This window comes from Vulpes vulpes, chromosome X (assembly GCF_048418805.1).
Source record: "Vulpes vulpes isolate BD-2025 chromosome X, VulVul3, whole genome shotgun sequence".
In the NCBI taxonomy this organism is placed as follows: domain Eukaryota; kingdom Metazoa; phylum Chordata; class Mammalia; order Carnivora; family Canidae; genus Vulpes; species Vulpes vulpes.
This window is the reverse complement of record NC_132796.1, coordinates 21,444,922-21,464,514: the sequence shown is the minus strand read 5'-3', so window position 1 is coordinate 21,464,514 and position 19,593 is coordinate 21,444,922. Positions and strand designations below refer to the sequence as shown.

Sequence of the window (19,593 nt, the reverse complement as noted above, 5' to 3'; positions counted from 1 at the left end):
CAATTGGACAAACAAGGAAATGTTAGAGCATTTTTGGAACAAATTCAGCAATACTTGTAAAAATTCCCAATCTTTACATTCACCTGCTTTAATCAGCTTTACTGCTTCTTTTCTATGAGAAAGCATGCACGTTTGCCCCAGTTTTCATGTTCAAAGATGTTAATTTCAGTCCTGTTAATCATAGCAACAAATGGGAAACAATTTATATGTCCATTAGGAGGAGAATGGTTAAATTAATTATTGCACAAACATAAGTAGGATGATCCTTACCTGTTCTTTCTTTTTTGAGGAGGGCTTGGAACTTGATGATTGGAGTTTCCCATAATACATGATAAACATCTCTGTGTAATCAAGACTGGCAATGCCCTGATTGCTCCTATCTTCTTCCTGACGAGGTCTCCTTCAATAGGCCAAAAGGTCTATGAAAAGATGCTCAACATCATTAATTATGAGGGAAATACAAATCAAAACCACAATGAAATATCACCTCATATCAGTTAGGATGGTTATTAAAAAAAAAAAGTGTTGGCAAGAATGTGGAGAAATTGAACCCTTGTACACTGTTGGTAGGAATGTAAAGTGGTCCAACCACTATAGAAAACAGCATGGAAGTTCCTCAAAAAATTAAAAATAGGGATGCCTGGGTGACTCAGCGGTTGAGCGTCTGCCTTTGGCTCAGGGCATGATCCCAGAGTCCTGGGATCGAGTCCCACATTGGGCTTCCCGCATGGAGCCTGCTTCTCCCTCTTCTTACGTCTCTGCCTCTCTCTGTCTCTGTGTTTCTCATGAATAAATAAATAAATCTTTTTTAAAAATTAAAAATAGAACTACCATATGATCCAGCAATCTCATTCCTGAGCATAAATACTCAAAAGAATGGAAATCAGGATCTCAAAGAGATACCTGCATTTTTACACACCTTGTAGCACTATTCACAATAGCCAAGTTATGGAAAGAACCTAAATGTCCATTGAAGAGAAATGAATAAATAAAATGTGATAGGGGGTCCCTGGGTGGCTCAGCAGTTTAGCACCTGCCTTCAGCCAGGGTGTAATCCCGGAGTCCTGGGATCGAGTCCCACACCAGGCTCCCTGCATGGAGCCTGCTTCTCCCTCTGTCTGTGTCTCTGCCTCTCTCTCTCTCTCTTTGTGTCTCTCATGAATAAACAAATAACATCTCAAAAAAAAAGAAAAAATGTGATAAATATACATACATATTTACACACACACACATATATATATATCTTTAAAATTTTTTATTTATGGTGGAGGCATGCATGTTAAGTCAGGGGAGGGGGAGAGGGAGAGAGAATCTCAAGCAGACTCCCTGCTGAGCATGGAGCCCCATGCAGGACTTGATCCCATAACCCCAAGGAACATGACCTGAGCCAAAACCAAGAGCCAGCCACTTAAACAGCTGAGTCACCCAGGTGCCCCATAAACTTCAATAAATATATATACATTCATACACACACACAGTTGATAAAATAAATTTTCAACTTTTCATGTTTATGGGCCCTGCTCCTATGCTCTCACAGAAGTTTTACTTTACCATTTATGAAGGTCAAAATGACTCGGCAAAACCTTAAAACATGAGCTCTACTTCTGCCCCAAGCACATTGTACATCTGTTTCACTAAAACAAACAAGAAAGGGAACATTCCAAACATAAAGAAAATAACCTCCCTAATGCCCCTAAGATGAAACTCATACAGCCTCATACATAATAAAAACATAAGATGAAGTCTGTAATTTTCTGTAATGTCCTTTGTCATGAGGATTTGTAAATTTTTATGTAAAAAAAATATATAATCCTGCACCAAATGTTCTTTCTGTGAAGTGCCCTTTTCTTTCTGAAGATTGTGTATCCGGGGTGGCTGTCCTAACTTGGGCTTGAATAGAACCCTTCCTTTTCCTGTAAAATTGAAAAAAAAAAAAAAGGGTTTATTCATTTGTGTCAACACAGTAGAATATTATTCTGCCTTAAAAGAGGAAATCCCAGGGGCACCTGGGTAGCTCAGTGGTTGAGCATCTGCCTTTGGCTTAGGTCAAGATCTTGGAGTCCTGGAATTGAGTCCTGCATTGGGCTCCCCACAGGGAGCCTGCTTCTTCTTCTGCCTATGTGTCTGCCTCTCTTTCTGTGTCTCTCATGAATAAATAAATAAAATCTAAAAAAAAAAAAAAAAGAAAGGAAATCCTGCCATTTGTGACAACATGGATGAGCCTGAAACACATTATACTAAATGAAAGAAGCCAGGCATAGAAGGACAAATACTGCATGGTTCTGCTCACATGAGGTACCTAAAATCATCATACTCATAGAATCAGAGATCAGATCGGCAGTTACCAGGGGCTGGGAAGAGGGGGAAGTGGGGTGTTGCTCCATTGATAGAAAGTCTCCGATACAGGATGGATTAATTCTGAAGACGTGCTGTACAACATTGTGCCTATAGTTAACAGTACTGTATTACACACTTAAAATTTCCTTGAGAGATTTCACGTAAAGTGTTTTTAGAAAAACCACCAACAGGACACAAGGAACCTTTCGGAGGTGATGGATATGTCTCTTACCTTGATCGTGATGATGAGTCTATGGATGTACACGTACATCAAACTCATCAAACTATACCTATTAAGTATGAGCTGTTTTTTGTATATTACATCTCAATAAACCTATTTGAAATTAAAAAAGAATTCTAGGGATCAGGTAAAAGAGGGTGGTGGATCTGTAGATCTTGTGGAAATATCTTGTGTCCATTTTATTAAGTCAAGGTCAAGAGGCAGGACAGTATACACATTGTTAATGGCAAATCTTAAGAATTCAAAATATTTTTATAGCACATCTACATATGAAAAAGTCTTGGGTCAGCTTCAAAATGACATACCTCCGATTGTTCGTTGTCAGAATTCAGGGCTGAATTTTGAGGCAAGGAGAGATGGTAATTTATCTGTATTGCTAGAAGTTTCCACAAGAATATATGTACTATTACCTTTGTTATTAAAATATTTAAATTCATCTAACCACAAAGATAGTAGCTGTGCATTAATCAGACAAAGTGTCCAATAGCTGATACAATAGCAAACCTGCCAAGGCTTCAAACAACAGAGGTTTGCATCTCCTACACATAGTCTGATGAGGGTTGGTGGGGGCCTCTTCTGTCAGACAACCCAGGGGTCCAGGCTGCTCCCGTCCAAAGGCTCCACTTCTCAACAAGGGTCTCTGGGTGTGCTGCTGAATGAAAGAGAAAGAATGGAGGAGGTACACTGGTTCTCAAATACTTTGGCCTGGAGGTGTCAAACACTTTCTGTTCTTATTTCAGGGTCAACGGTAGTCGCATGACCCTTCCTACACAGGGTGGGAATGTAGTCTCCCTGTCAGCCCAGGAAGAAGACCAAGACACGTCCATGAGCACTTGCAGCTTCTCCCACAAACTGTAACTGAGTAGATGCTTGATAAAGAGCAATTATTAGAATTTGTTATAAAAACAACTGTCTTCTTGGAGTTTCTAAGGAGGCCAGTTTGCCTTGTAATTCTTCGATTTTTTTTCCAGTCCTGCTATGTGACAAGTGCTTTTAAATACTGGGTCATATTTAATTTTCAAAGGGATCTTGTAAGATCTCCCTAAGGTGGGCTTGCCTTTTGCACCTTTCTGCACTCACCTTCTAAGTGCATTCAAGAATCTCTACAGGATGAGAATGTTCTCTTTCTATGAAGCATGGTCAAAACTTTAACTTGTTAGACAAAACAACCCTCGACATGACTGAATGTGCAGGACACTTTTACAGATGCCATTAGGCACCGAGACAAACCAGCATCCTCCTCTGGGGCAAGTGCTAAGAGGCTTTGCTATTCCAAGATAGTATGTTTGTATGTCAAGAAATCATTTTGTCTCCTCTTAAAAGATCTCTGGGTTGGGACACCTGGGTGGCTCAGTGGTTGAGCGCCTGCCTTCGGCTCAGGTCGTGATCCTGGGATCTAGGATCGAGTCCCACATCGGGCTCCCTGTGAGGAGCCTGCTTCTCCCTCTGCCTGTGTCTCTGCCTCTCTCTCTCTCAGTCTGTGTCTCATGAATAAATAAATAAATAAATAAATAAATAAATAAATAAATAAATATTTAAAAAAAAGATCTCTGGGTTCTAAGAGATTCAGCCTCGGTAGCTGTTTGCTGGACAGTGATTTCCACAGTTACCAAATCGCCGGGGAGGCTTCAGTTGCTGACCATCTAGGTAAGCTCAGTCACTGGTATACAGGTTAGGGGCCAGTCTCAAATACCACACTCCTGCAAAATCCTACTGACAGTATCTGTGTTGTTCACAAAACCCCCTTAGATCTAACTTCAGTTACATCCCAAGAACCACTATATTCTGCAAGAAGTAAGACTCTAACCACCAGCTCATTGGGAAGACACTTCGATACCCTTGTAGGGATGAGGCAAGGAGGGGGGTTTGCATGTGCTGTGGTAATCAGGTATCTAAACTTTGCTGTCTGTGGTTCAACCAAGGGACAGGACCTCCAAGGTACAGATGCAGCGAGGTGGAAGACTCTAAGGGGAGAGCAGGTGATTCAGGACTGTCTGTATCACAGGAAGCCTGGTGCAGCCTCCAGTGGACACAGAGAAGAGCTGGCTGGCAAATGAGGTTCCAATTTGGACAGTAGGGCACACTGGGGATGCTTAGGAGCCAAGTACTATAATGCAGGAATGTGCTGGGACAAGAGGAGCCTCGCTAAAGCCCACAGAGAATCCCCAAACTGTGCTGTATTCTCCTAATCACCTTCCTTCACAGGGACTGCTTTTAGCACTTTGGCTAGAGCATCTACATTTTCAATTACCCGGGATATACCTTGGAGTATGAGAAGAACAGAAAATGAAGAGACAGAAGGTCGCATCAGGCTGGAGGAGTGGAAAAGTGTGGGCCCCAGACAAATATAACCAGGGATCTAGTCTCAGCTCTGCCACTTATCAGCCACATGACCTTGAGAAAATTACAAGTTCAGCTGCAAAGTATGTCTGATGAGCCCCATCCTGTGGGAGTAATGGAATAAATGGAACGGATATGAACGGATATGGAACGGTAGCTGTTTGCTGGACAGTGATTTCCACAGAGGAAGTGGAAAATACTAGGTCTTCCATGATTGGTAGTTACCATAGCATTTGATGTACATATATTTTTTAAGATTTTACTTATTTATTCATGAAAGACAGAGAGAGAGGCAGAGACACAGGCAGAGGGAGAAGCAGGCTCCTTGCAGGGAGCCCGACGTGGGACTCGATCCTGGGATCCCAGGATCATGCCCCAGGCCGAAGGTGGCGCTCAACCCAAGCCTCCAGGGCTGCCCGATATACATATTTTTTTAACTGCAGATGATACCATCTTCTGCTCCAGGGAGTTTTTTTTTTTTTAAATTTTTTTGAAATTTATTTTTTAATTCAGGAGATACCACACAATATGCAGCTTTCTAGGACAAATAACACCAAACTAACCCTCATGCTGCTTAGCAAGCAAAACTAAAGAAAGCTTTCTCCAGTTCAGGTTAAATTACTCAACTTGGGTATGGAAGAGTCTCCTCCAGCTAGATGCAACTCAGATGTCCCAGAATGTGTCAAAAATCAAGACCTTCCCATCCAGACCAGCCCAATTTTCACTCATTTCACTGCCGCCAAGAATCTAATCCTCCCTCAGAATTTGCAAAATTACACTTGTGATCATGTAGGTAATCTTTAAATGAATTGGGACCTGGTTCCCCACCCAATTCAGAGCAGAGAGAGCCAACACAGTAACTCCTCAACATTGTACCTCAGAGGAGCAGCACCCTGAAGATGCTGTGCCTAAAACAATGAGACTACGCTCTTTGTCCAAGTGCCAGGGAACGAGAACACAGGCTAGCTTCCATTTCTGCCTCTGGAGGAGGTCCTCCTCTGGTTTACCGATGATGGTACCAAAGTCACACAGGGGCAGGTTTGCATTCTGTTGTCCTTCAACGCCGAGAAAGCATCTGTCTGTCCACCCTTTGCTCCCCAGCCCCACAACCTTGCATGGCCCACCAGGCAGCTTAAATACTGTCTGTCCACTCCCCACCACCCGCCCCGAGGGGCTTGTAATTTCCCCAAACCCCCAACTGCCTTTCTTCAGGGAATTTATATCTTATGGCGCAGCCAGACACCCTCCCTGTCCCGCTTCTCTCAACCCTCTCCTGGCCTCCTTACCCCTTTACTCCTTCTTATTGGTCCATTAGGTCTTAGAGGGGCTCGCACCATCTTCTTTATATGATTACTGTTCCCAGACTGTGCAATCCTAAGGCCAGGAGTGTTTTATATCCTAGCTTCCCCACTTCTAACACCGTGACTTTCAAAGAGCAGACATTCAATTAGTATTTGTAAAATAAATGAGTCAGCAAACATGAATTCTAGTTTTCAAATGTTTTATTTCTCCTACATTTTTTAGTAAGTAAACCAAACCTAGCTATGTATCTTCTTGCAGAACAGACTAAAATGGATAGGGGAAACCAAGAACTGAGCCTCTTTTACTTCTCTCCCCTCCATTTTTCGATCCCAGTAATTTTACTGCTAATTTTTCTTTTTTTGCATTTCAAAGGGAATGCTTGGTATAATGCCATGTTTTATTGTTCTGTTTGGGTAAACATGAAAGGCTTCCTAATTTGTTTTACTAAATAATAAGACTCCTAATCTTAAATCTATTAGAGAGCAATGAATACCCAAATCATTAATAAATTTTTATTTAAAAATTAGTGTAAACTTTCTATTAAATAATATTTGAAATATGACAAAAGGCAAAAGAGTGAAAGGAAGAGAGAAAGGAAAAAAGAGAAAAAGAAAGAAAGAAGAAAGAAAAAGAGAACAACAACAAAACAACACCCTAAGTTTACCAGATAGAACAGGAACACAAAGATGATATTCACTGTGTTCCTTCCAGACCCACCCTGGCCATCTACTACTTAGAATGTTGACCACTTTTTCTCTTCCACAAAGAAAACAATCTGCATCAAACTTCAACATCTGAAATATAACCTAAAAAAAGAAATGAAATTCCATGTTACTGATATACACAACAGGAACACCAAATGACACAGGCTCCACTAGCCCGGCCCTGCCTCCCCACCCCCGCCCCCCGTTAGAATGGTGACACACCTTCTCCACCAGCCTCAGCCCTCACTTAGTGTGGGAGACGCCCCCAGCCAAGGCCCTGGCACGTGCACGGACCAGGGCGGCAGTCCGAGCCCGGGCAGCAGCTCGGGCTCGGGATCGCTCTTCCTCATCTTTCAAAGCCTCTTCATACCAGGCTGGGAAGGCAGTGGGGACCGTGTCATGAACCTTGGCTAAAAACTCCAGGACTCTCATCTTGCTGGTCTCAGCATGGGCCCTGGGCCCCCACAGGAACTCGTAGCGTGGAGGGAAGCTGTCGGGTGCCTGGCGGTACTCCAGGTACCTTAGCTGCACCAAATCTTCAGTGATGACCTTCCTGGGGTCCCCATAGATGAAGTGCTTCCTGTTGGCATAGACACCCATCATATTCAGGACTTCCCAGACCTCCTCCTCGGCGGCGCAGTTGTCCTTCATGAAGATCACACCCAGCACAATCATCAGGAGGCCCGTCTTGGGCATGTTCTCTTCTTCGCGCATCGTCCCATCGAAGGTGAGGTCTAGTTTGCTGACAAGGGCATAGCAGTGCCGGATGGGATCCACTTCCTTCAAATCCACACCGAAGGCCAGCTCCATGTGCTCAGAGGCTCTCTTTAGGATCTCATTGAAATGACACCTGTACTTTTTGATGACCAACTTCAGCATGTCTGCCTTGGTAATTGGCTCTTTATTTTGATACTTCTGCAGTAGGAACTGTACCAACAGAACCACCTTCTTGTTTAATGGGTCTCTGCGTGAGACCTCAGTGCCACTAGAGGAGTTGGGGCTTCCCTCATCTTCACTCTTGGCACCTTCATCTGAATCAGTGCATGACATGACTACACTAGCACTGGTGGAACCTGAGGCTCCCTTAGGTGCCTGAGGACTGCTAGCTGTTGCAGCAGCAGGCAAATTCTCAGGGCGGCCCCCCGAGAGAGCACAGGCAGTGGAGAAGGACTCCTCTGCAGTTGCTGCAGTGGCCTGAGCACACTCCAGGTCCTGGGCCTCACTACGGGCCTGGCGGCGCTTCTCACGGGCACGGAGCTTACTCTTCTGACCTCTAGGCATGGTGACTCTGGTCAGGGACAGCAGGCGGGTGTGCAAGCAGTTAGCTTGATGAAGAGGTCACCCTGGAATATGAAGAGATGGTATGCAAAGCCTCGCTAAGGATGTTCTACCCAAGCTCCAAGAAAAGGGGTCTCTGTTTATCCCCTTAAGGGTACTGTCTTAGGAACCCACAAAGCAGGGGTGGGCAGGACTCCATGAACCTGTTCCCTTCTGGGGGTGGTTGTCACCCCAGTTCTAACTCAGAAATTTATTGACTCCTCGAAACCTCCCTCTGATGACTTGAGGCTGCCCCTTTGGACAAAGGCCTGCAACCCGGCAAATTCCCAAAGCGCAAGTGAGGGCATCAGGCCTAAAAGCCACGCTAGAGCCACGAGTTCAGGGCAGTGGGGGTGGGGCACGCCGGAATAGGGCAGGGCTCTTTGGGTCACCCCAGTTCTTTCAAATGAGTCTTTTTTTAAAAAAAAATTTTATTTATTCATGAGAGACAGAGAAAGAGAAAGAGAGAGGCAGAGACACAGGCAGAGGGAGAAGGAGGCGCATGCAGGGAGCCCGACGTGGGATTCGATCCCAGGACTCCAGGATCACGCCCTGGGCCGAAGATGGCACTAGACTGCTGAGCCACCAGGGCTGCCCCCACCCCAGCTCTGAAAGGAGTGCACCTCTTCAGTTCCAACAAGTTACTCACCTTGACATCTGTCCAGTCCCAGGACTCCTCCCTTCACTGGCATAAGACCACACCTCTATACCTCTCCCAACAAGCTCTGGGGCTCCCTAACGGGCGGGGTTAACGGAAGACAACATGAGCACTTCCGGCCACGCCCACCTGGGCTTCCACCATAAAGGCTCGGGTGGATTTCTAGGGTATTCCCCTCCGTTCCGCTGGCGGAAGAATTATGTAGAACTCAAACAGGGGTCCTTCCTGACTCCTGACAGCTTGAGCTCAGGCTTCTTCCTCTGGTGAACTTAGCCAGCTCACCTCAGACCAAGGCTTTCATTTCCCTCAGAACCCCAAGTAGAAAGTAAGTTAGGAGCAGAGCCAAGCAACCATGATTGGGGCCTTCCAAGACTCACAGGGGTGGGTGGGGCCGAGGGTGGGGACCTCTCTGTTGCTCCATTTTTTTGGGTGGGTTCTCCCCTCAGTCCTCAGTGTCATACCTTGATGTCTTGTTGGTGCTGGGCTACTTCTCTTCTGCTGACATGAAGCCAAATACATCAGGTAAGGTAGAAATCTGTAAATAATTTAAGGAGAATTGACATGTGTACAATATTCCACTCATGGTAAATAAACATGGTATTTTGCTATTTGAGACTTCCTTTACCTAAGTCTGTTATTTATATTTGCTTCCATAAAGGCCATACATACTTCTTAGTTCTCTTTCTTCAGTATATTTTTGATAATGCTACTGCTTGAATGGTATATTTTCTATGATATATTGTTATTTATTTTGTGTGGCTAGACTTCTGATTTTGCGGTAGTGATCTACATCAGTATCCTGAAGTTCCTTATACATTTGAATATTTTACAGCCAATTTCTTTCGAGTTCTTAATTAGGGAATCTCAATATCTCTTTTCATAAACTGTAAATTTCATTTTCTTACTCCTATGCACGGCTATATGCTGCCTATGCAAACCAGTCTGGGTTTGAACACTAGAAATTTACCACACTGCCATGTCCTGTTCTGACTTTAGTGGGAATGTTTTAACATTTCACACTTATGTATGTGTGCTGGTAATTTCACAATATGGAGGGGGATCCCTGGGTGGCTCAGCGGTTTAGCACAGCCTTCAGTCCAGGGCATGATCCTGGAGCCCCCGGATCGAGTCCCATGTCAGGCTCCCTGCATGGAGCCTGCTTCTCCCTCTGCCTGTGTCTCTGCCTCTCTCTCCCTCTCTGTGTCACTCATGAATGAATAAATAAAAAATCTTAAAAAAATTTTTTTTACAATATGGAAATTCTATTCTAATATGTTTGCTAACAGTCACTAGCATGAACTGGTGTTGAATTTTTATCAAAGGGTTTTTTCTTTCAGAACATGATAAAATGCCCTCTCTTCTCTGTTAACATAGTGAATTCCAATTTGCAGTTTTTTCTAATGTGATATGATCTTTGCATTCCTTGGACACAGACTGTTTCTTCATTTAATTCACTGCTGTATTGAATATGCTATGAATTTATTTAGAATATGTATATGAGTGAGCTTCATTCAAATATTTTTTTCTTGGACATACTCATCTGGTCTTTGTATCAAGGATAGTTAGCCTGTTAAAGTTGTTGAATAATTTCCCATCTTCCTGTATGGCTTGTAAGAGCTTATGTAGTGTGGTGATTAGCTTTTCCTTTATCATTTGATGTTAATGACCTTTCAACCTGGCTGATTCTGGTACATTCTGAGGGCAAAATTTGTCCTGAAAAGTTATTAGGACTCCAGTTTCAGGTTATATTGTTCAATGAAAGTTTTATATTTCTTTATGGACCTATTTAGTGATTTGTATTTTGCTAAAAATGGGTTCCATTTTATTCGGGTTTTCAAAGTTAAAGACAGATTTATAATAAAATAATTTTATTATGGAAATTCTCCATCACATGGAGTGACATTGAAGTTAATTCCATTAGGAGACACATAACATCTATTGTTTCCTTTGTGGTAATGCTGGCAATCATTGATGATCATCAGTGTCATCCATTAATCCCTTAGGGGCTGCTGAACTGTAATTCTTGAGTTCTGTCATTTCTTCTGAGATTATTAGCTAAAATGTATCTATAGGTAGAACCTTTTTTATAAGACTTTATTTATTTATTTGGGGGAGGGGAGACAGTGCGCACACAAGTGGGAGGAAGGAGAGGGAGAAGCAGACTTTCCACTAAGCACCCCACTAAGCAGGGAGTCAGACTCTGTGGAGCTCCATCCCAGGACCCTGGGATCACAACCTGAGCTGAAGGCAGCCGCTTAACTGACTGAGCCACCCAGATGCCCCAAGGATATTCTTTTTACTGAATTGGTGGGATGATGAAATAAAAGTATATATGAGAAAATACTTTGGAAGTTTCACGAATTACTAGTCGTTTAGAAATATTTATTGGATTGAAACTTTGAGGGGCACCTGGGTGGCTCAGTGGTTGAGCATCTGCCTTTGGCTCAGGTTGTGATCCCAGGATCCTGGGATCGAGTCCCACATCAGGCTCCCCACAGGGAGCCTGCTTCTCCCTCTGCCTATGTCTCTGCCCCCCTCTCTGTGTCTCTCGTGAATCAATAAAATCTCTAAACTAAAAAAAAAAAAAAAGAAAAAAGAAAGAAAAGAAACTTTGAGAAAGTCCTAAAAATCAGTCTTGATCCATCCTTTGAGATACCAGTATCTTAGTTTTTTGTCACTGCATAACTAATTATGTCAAACTTAGTGGCTTAAAATAACACCCATCTATTATCTCACAGTTCTTTTGGTCAGTGGTGTAGATACAACTCATTTGTGTTCTCTGCTCAGGTCTTCACTTTCAAAGTGTTTTGTTGCTGGGCTGCATTCTTATCAGGAGGCTTTGGGAAGGGTCCACTTGGCCGAATCCAGTTAACCGGTCACTGTAGCGCTGAGGTCTCCATTTCTTTCCTCGCTGTCAGATAGGGGCCACTCTTAGAAATGGACTACATGCCTTGCCATGTGGCCCTCTTCATTTTCAGAGCCATCAGTGGAGAATCTCCCTGATAGAGAATCCCCAGCACTTGAATCCATTTCTCCAGGAAGAATGAATCTTGCCCCTTTTGAGGCTCACCTAAATAGGTCTGGTCGACCAAGGATAACCTCCCTTTCTTAAAGTCAGCTGTGGCATGTAATATAACTTAATCATGGGAGTGACATCCCATCATATTCATAGGTCCTTCATTCAAAGGGAGAGGATTATATGGGGTGTTGGCTATTGGGGGTAATCTTAAAATTCTGCCTATCACACCTTGAAAAAATAAATGATTACAGAATTTCTGACCATAACTGTAGCTGGAACTCCCAAGTTGCATATACTGTACTAAATTTAGAACAAAAGGTTTTAAGTCTCTAATGCTGTTGTTTTGGTTTGTTGTTGTTTTTACCTTCTTTGAAACAATCATGTGTGATGGCTGTTAGCATGCATCAGGGAACTGCTTAAATGAGCTATGTGCTGCAATAGGCAAAATTAAGGCTTCTCATCCCCAAACTGAAAGGCTGCATTCAGACACTGAACTTTAAGGGATCTGTCATTTCATCATTAATGTTTTCATGTTTTATAAACTCAACCGCTACTCTCTTTCTGCTTATTGTTTATTTAACAAATACACAGAAGGCTAAGCATCATGCTAAGAGTGGAGTAGGTAGTAACAACCATTCGTTCATTCTTCTTTCCATCAGAGTAACTCTAAATGTAAGAGGCAATAAATTACTCTTACATCCTTCTATTTTCAGAGGCATAGGAATGGTCACATAACAAAATGAGGGATGATGCATGGATCACTCAACTGGAACATGGACATCTGAATTTCAGTGACGGCTCACCTCCAGCATGCCTCTCAACCTGACCATACCTTTGCCTGCCTAGGCTTCAGATTCTACACTGAGAGGTTGGTAGACTAGCCTATTGCAAGTATTTACTGCTTGTCACCGGCACTTACTACAAATGCAAAGGAATTTTAGACTCTATAGAAAATATGTAGGCAATTCAAAAGGAGTTTCAAATGAAATGCCATTAATTCACTTGGAAAGGAGTAATTGGCCAAATAGAATAACGACATATCCATAATAATAATCATAGAAGTTCCGACCAGGTAGCTGGCAAAATTTTTCTTGGCTGAAAATGGGAAAAGTACAGGGATTTAAGGAGGAAAAAAAATGCCTACCAACAACACAAGTTTAGTCCACTTATACACTAGAGGCTTGTATATTTTATCTTTAAAAGAAGGATTATTAGGGACGCCTGGGTGGCTCAGGAGTTTAGCACCTGTCTTTGGCTCATGTCATGATCCCAGGGCCTTGGGATCGAGTCCCGCATCGGGCTCCCCGGAGGGAGCCTGCTTCTCCCTCTGCATATGTCTGCCTCTCTCTGTGTGTCTCTCATGAATAAATAAATAAAATCTTAAAAAAAAAAAGGATTGTTAGAAATCTTTTTTTTTTTCAAAATAAAGGAACAAAAGGATGCCTACCAAATAAAGAGAAAAATTTGGTTACTTCTTAAAAAGATTTTATTTATTTATTCATGAGAGACACAGAGAGAGGCAGACATATGCAGAGGGAGAAGCAGGCTCCCTCCGGGGAGCCCGATGCGGGACTCGATCCCAAGGCCCTGGGATCATGACATGAGCCAAAGACAGGTGCTAAACTCCTGAGCCACCCAGGCGCCTCAACATTTGGTTATTCTAAAAATTTGGTTATTCTAGACATTAGCAGTCATTCAAGTCATATATGAAAAGAATATATTTTTACTTACGAAGAAAACACTGTTTGAAAGTTCTGAAGGGATACTGGGGTATTTTGAACATTTAAAATCTGATGTGTTGAGAGGTTTGGGTTTGTTGTTCAGTTGTTTTCTTTATAGGCTCACTCTGAGTGGCATGTTCCAGCTAAGCATCTTGTGTATGCATGTGCACTCATGGGGCATGTAAGAAGGGACAGAAAAACCAATTATCGACTACTATAAGGCAAGTGAGATGTGTCCCAAGAAAGAAGTGGCTGTGATCCGAAAATGTAATTCACTTAGTTCCCCAGACTGCTTTTCACATCTAAAGTGTGATGGAGTTGTGGGATGGGGCGCACAGGTCTTCCCACCCCATTCTCTAAAATACCTGTCCACTGGTGAGTCACAGGGATATTAGGGGAAAGAATATGGAGGCAAGACAAATATTTTTAAATGAAAATAATGTGAACTGCTTATTTACTGAGGACCCCCAATGTTACATGTTTGCTCTGTGCATCATTGTACACAGCCTCTGGTATGACTTTCAGTTACCGGCTTATATAGGCATGGAGAGGGAGGCTTGTGAAATGGAAAAGCTTTCATTTATGTATTTAGTTTCTATTTACTATAGCCAGGAACATGACCAAAATCAAAATAGCAAAGGCTTAGGCTCAGCAATAGAAAAAGAGGGGTGTGAGAAGAGTTCTTTTTCTGGTTAGAAGAAGCAGAGACTCCTTGACAGGGGATAAACAACGTTCTTCAGTATTGTGTATTGTAATCAGCACTGTTCAATACTTCCTCTTTGTACTTTTTCTTTTGTTTTCTCTTTGTCATGTTATTCAGAATTTTGATAATCAAAATGATGGTTACAAAAGCTGTCTCAACTATAAGCTAGTATTAAAATCATTATAACGAAAAACAATGTGGTATCTATTGCAAAGACATTGCTCACAATAGAATCACTCTGAACATTCAGTTGAGAAGACCTTTAGGAAATATGCTCTTAGCTTAGCTCTCTCTCTCTTTTTTTAAAGATTTATTTATTTATTTATTTATTTATTTATTTAAGATACAGAGAGAGAGAGGGAGAGGCAGAGACACAGGCAGAGGGAGAAGCAGGCTCATGCAGGGAGCCCGATGTGGAACTCGATCCCAGGTCTCCAGGATCATGCCCTGGGCTGAAGGCGGCACTAAACCGCTGAGCCACCTGGGCTGCCCAACTTAGCTCTCTTATTTAGGAGAAACTATGTTGTTTCCATCTGATGGACGTTTAGGTGTTGTTGGGTTTTTTTTGTTGTTTTGTTTTTTTTTTTGTTTTTTTGTCAAGTCAGAAGTGGAATCTCAAAGCCAGATTCATGCATTCTTATTGTAAGTGAACCTGACCTGATTCTGTGCACTTTGAATACCAATCAGACTTCGTATATTTCACCCCCCAACTTTAATATTTTCCTGAGTACAAAATATCACAATCTTCGATTCAATAGTTATTTACAGGTAAAGAATTTGGCCATGCATTGTGCAGGGAGCTGAGGATAAAATAATGAACAAAATATAGGCAGACACTGTCTTCATAGAGCTTATCATCTAGTGGGAAAGACAGGTATAAATCCAGTAGACACACACACACACACACACACACACATTTATTACAAACCGTTCAAGGTTATGAAGGCAAAGGACAGGGAGATAAAATAGTAAGATACTATTTGACTCAATAAGTTTGGGAAGGCTATCCTCAAAAATTAGTCTTTTAGCTTAGGAAGAGGATAAATGTGAATTAGAATAACAAAGGTGGGGTAAGGTTTGTTGACTATACCTGAAGGCATCTGCCCATGCAAGGGTCTGACAAAGGAACAAGTTTGGTACATTCAGACTGGAAGAAGACCACTTTGGTTTGAGTGCAAAAATCAATGGGAAGAGTAGTAAGGAGCTTGGGGTTTTTCTCAGGTGAAAAATAAAACCACTGAAGGTATTAAGGCAGGGAAATGACCTGATCAGATATGCATTTTCTTTTTTTTTAAGATTTTATTTATTTATTCATGAGAGACATACAGACAAAGAGGCAGAGATATAGGTAGAGGGAGGAGCAGGTTCCCTGTGGGGAGCCTGATGCGGGACTCGATCCCAGGACCCTGGGATCACGCTCTGAGCCGAAGGCAGATGCTCAACCAATGAGCCAGGTGCCCCCAGATATGCATTTTCTAAAGATCTCTGTGGTCACATTGTAGAAAAAAGATTAAGAGAAACAAGGCAAAATCAAAACAAAAAACATGTAGGAAAAAGAACCCTGGATACTTGCACAGTATCACAGGATTATGACACTAGAGATGGAGAAATCTGCATAGATAAGGAAGCCATGTATGAACAGAATCTGCAGGACTTACATGTTAGTTTGCATATGGATGGTGTAGGAAAAAACTGTGTCCAAAATGCCCGTTTGTATCCCTGGTATGCACATGTGCTTGCACACTTGCATCACCTGCTGAGACTAGGGATTCTTCAGGTGGATAATTTACCAAGATTGGGCATCAGAATGGATGGAATTTGGGGCTATGGCTGTGAGTTCAACTTTAAAAAGGTTGCAGGGGAAGCACTTTTGATAAATATTCAAGGGAAGGTATCAGGCAAGCAGAAATATATATGAAGCCAAAAGATCAGAGAGATTTAACCTTAAGATGCACCTCTGAAGTCCTGAGCAGGTATCTGAAAATAGAAGCAATGAACATGAATGAGAATGGCAAGAAAAAGAGCAGAGTAGGAGAAGAAATACGAAGGCTAGCCAGCATTTAAAGAATGGGTAGAGAAGCTGACTCATTACAGAAGACTTAGATATATAGAAAATCAGCACCCATAATTCTCTTGAATATACATAAAAATTGTTAACATTTTGGTACCAGAGCTTACAATTCCTATGAATACCCAAAATATTTTTATTCTTAATTAGCAGAGATAGTAAGCTCTCATTCAATGTCAATGAATAAATTAATCCACTCAGAAGATTGTTAAACCACAAGCATAATAAAGTAATGAATAAATAAATACATTCTGTGAAGAGTTAAGCTTAGTATCTCTAGTTAAGGCATCTAGAGAATTCGGTGAAATTAACTTCCATAGCATAGTTGGTTCAGAAAAAACTGTCACATTTGAAAAACAGCAGAAAGCAGATGTTCTGTTAATGTTGGTATCGTGTTGCTGTTGAAGGACAACACATTAAATGCGCATTATGATGGCAAAGTAGAACAACTCATTATTGGCTTTTCCTACCCTGAGTCATTTGTGTTCCTATTAAAAACGAATATTAACTGGTTTGTTCTAATTTGATTTCAACTTGAACAGCTTTTAAAAATGTCAGTGTCTATAAGTATAATGCATTTTTAAAATGCACCTAAAATTCATTCAAAACAAAATGGCTGTGTGCATTGCAGTTATATGTAAATGTGAAATTGATGGCAAAGCATATTGTGATTAATGTGTGATATTTGGTATTTGCATTAGGGAGGTCCTTTCCTATTTTCAGTGGTACATGGTTTATGGGGTCTTTGCAGCTGTATTATGTATAATGTAAGACACCAAGCTGAGCCTTAGGATGGATATGGTATTTAAAAATGTATTTTCTTAGAATGAATCAACAAGCTTTGAAGTAATTAACTTCCTTATTGCTTAGTTAGAGTCATGCCTTTCCAAAACTGAAGAAACTCTCTCCAGAATTAATAAGTTTCAGGTTCTATTGCACCTACCCTTAATGTTGTGGTAACTATTAAGGCATGTGTACATTTGTTGTCATTTTCAGAAAATTATTCATAAAAGAACATTGGGCTTTTAAATCAAGATAAGTATTTCCTGTTAAACTTTAGTTTTAATCTAGATCTTTCAATAGGAGTTTTATCTTAGCACCTGGGTGTTTTTTTTTTAAAACTCTGTTTTCAGGATTTGACATTTTTTAAAACTGTAGAGGAATTTAAAGAGTAATAGCTCTGAACCCATAGCAATGAGGTATAGGATATATAAGTAATAAAATATATACAGAGAAGTATATAATACAGAAATTATAGTTGAAATTTTCAATTATGGTTTTTAAAAAGATTTTATTTATTTGAGAGAGTGAGCAAGAGAGAGAAGAAGCTAGGGGAGGAACAAGGGGAGAGGGAGAAGCAGACTCCCTGCTGAGCAGGGAGCCCAATGTGGGGCTTGATCCCAGGACCCTAGGATCATGACCTGAACTGAAGGCAGACACCTAACTTGACTGAACCACCCAGGCACCCCTCAATAATGGTTTTATTTTATTTTTTTTTCAATAATGGTTTTAAACAACAATTCCCTTTTACAAACAATTCCCTTCTGCACTGCGCCAAACTATTTACTATTTGAATGAAACCAGTTTTTGTTTCCTTTTTCTGGTTCTTGGATTGATGATTGGATAAAGAGTCCAAAGACAAACACCAAGAAAGGTCCCACGTGTGAGTGACCAAGCTATATAGCTGAGACAGACACATCAACTTCAAACAAAAACATCATAGAGAAATAAGAAAGAATGAAACCAAATAAAACAAAACAACATACATATTTTATGAAACACAATTGTGGTGTGAACATATCAATCATAATAGCAAACTGTTCATTGACAAGATCTATTTGGGGCCATTTGGATCATTGTGTAGCAGTAAACTCACACACAAGCATATCCATAATAGCGATGCTAGAAGAGAAATTTAGAAAATTTTTTTCCATATAAAATTGTTTCCTTGCTTTTATAAAAAGGAAATGCATTTTCATTTAGTGGGAGATGCTGTATAAGAGATATATTATTGCAATAGTGAAAGGCAGGTTTTTTTTTATAAGAAGAAAACTTGATACGACTGACAAGTGCCTCTAAATAAAGAGAAAGAAATGACTTACATTATTTTAGTATTTTCAGACACATCTGTGATTATGTCAGTGCCAAGGAGCACGGGTATATATTATTCTTTTCCCCATCCGACAGATGAGAAAGGAAACTGAGGCACAGTGAAGCTAAGTGATTTGCTTAAAGCTGATAGAACACAGATTTCACAGAGCACAGTAGTAAAAATTTGAGTATTTTACCATTCTTTTCTCCTATTCCCAAGAACCAAATTGCTCTAAACTAGGAAGGTAGGTTTTCTGGGAGAATTTTCCTCTTGGCAACATTTTATTTAAAATGCTGTAAAAACAAAGTAAAAAAAAAAAAGTAGAGAAATGTACTGAACAGTAGTAGTAGTAAAACTTCTGAAACAGCTGAGTCAGCAGGAAAGAAGTTAAGACACCATTTGAGACAACATGGGATGAAGGTGATGAGGAGAATGTGTCAAAAAGTTCCTAGATGGATCTTATTTCCTGTGCTTCTTGAACTTTGTACCACTCCTTATGCATACTTCATCAGGAATCTGAATGATCCTCACATGTGCCTGGTAATGCATAATAGATATTAAAAAATATTTGGTGAATGTCAGGATGAACATATTGTTGATGGTATAAGATAACTGAGATTTATGTGTATTTTAATATAAATGCTTAGTAATTTTGCATTAAATAATTTTTGTAGAGAATGTTATTTTCAACTGATCTCACATTGTTTGGTGTCTCGGTTTAACAATTCGAGCAATGACTCTAATGTACCTTGCCTGGGTAAGTAGTGAACCAGAGTTTGGCCTGGAAGAGCTTAAAAATGCCTGTGTAGTTCTTTGAATATTGGGTTGAATCAGTTTGCTATTGCCACGGTGGTGTTGTGTAAAAAGGAAGAAACCCAAATTCAATGCATACAGTAAGAATTTATTTCTCTCTCACGCCTCTGCAAGTTGGCTGATGTTTTATCATCTTGGCTGACTTTGGGCTTGGCTCCTAGCTGAAGCTAGGATCAAAGTCTGCTGTATGTATCTCTCATCCTCTGCACCAGGAGCTACCTGTAACCTCTTCTCATAGCAGTGATACAGTAGGAACAGAATGACCCCAAGCCCATAAT

General features: G+C 41.1%; 1 protein-coding gene and 1 non-coding gene across 5 annotated transcripts in view; one reads left to right on the top strand and one right to left on the bottom strand.

The window, feature by feature from the left end:
- Window positions 1-248: 248 nt before the first annotated feature.
- On the top strand, window positions 249-385 carry LOC112919172 (U8 small nucleolar RNA). The gene has a single exon (XR_003234836.1). It is a non-coding gene; the product is annotated as a U8 small nucleolar RNA (small nucleolar RNA).
- Window positions 386-6,405: 6,020 nt separating this feature from the next.
- The window catches only part of LOC112919040 (melanoma-associated antigen B18-like), a 263,754-nt gene continuing 250,566 nt past the window's right edge, over window positions 6,406-19,593 (bottom strand). For 2 of the 4 annotated variants that reach the window (XM_072744508.1, XM_072744507.1), the window contains 3 exons: window positions 9,361-9,434; window positions 7,147-8,267; window positions 6,406-7,026 (listed from right to left, as the gene is read on the bottom strand). In XM_072744508.1, coding sequence (XP_072600609.1) covers window positions 7,168-8,205 — 1,038 coding nt within the window. In that variant the 5' untranslated portion in view covers window positions 8,206-8,267; window positions 9,361-9,434 and the 3' untranslated portion in view covers window positions 6,406-7,026; window positions 7,147-7,167. Of the gene's footprint in view, window positions 8,268-8,890; window positions 8,966-9,360; window positions 9,435-19,593 lie in introns of those variants that run through there. The other 2 variants (XM_025997394.2, XM_072744509.1) reach the window with 2 other exon arrangements.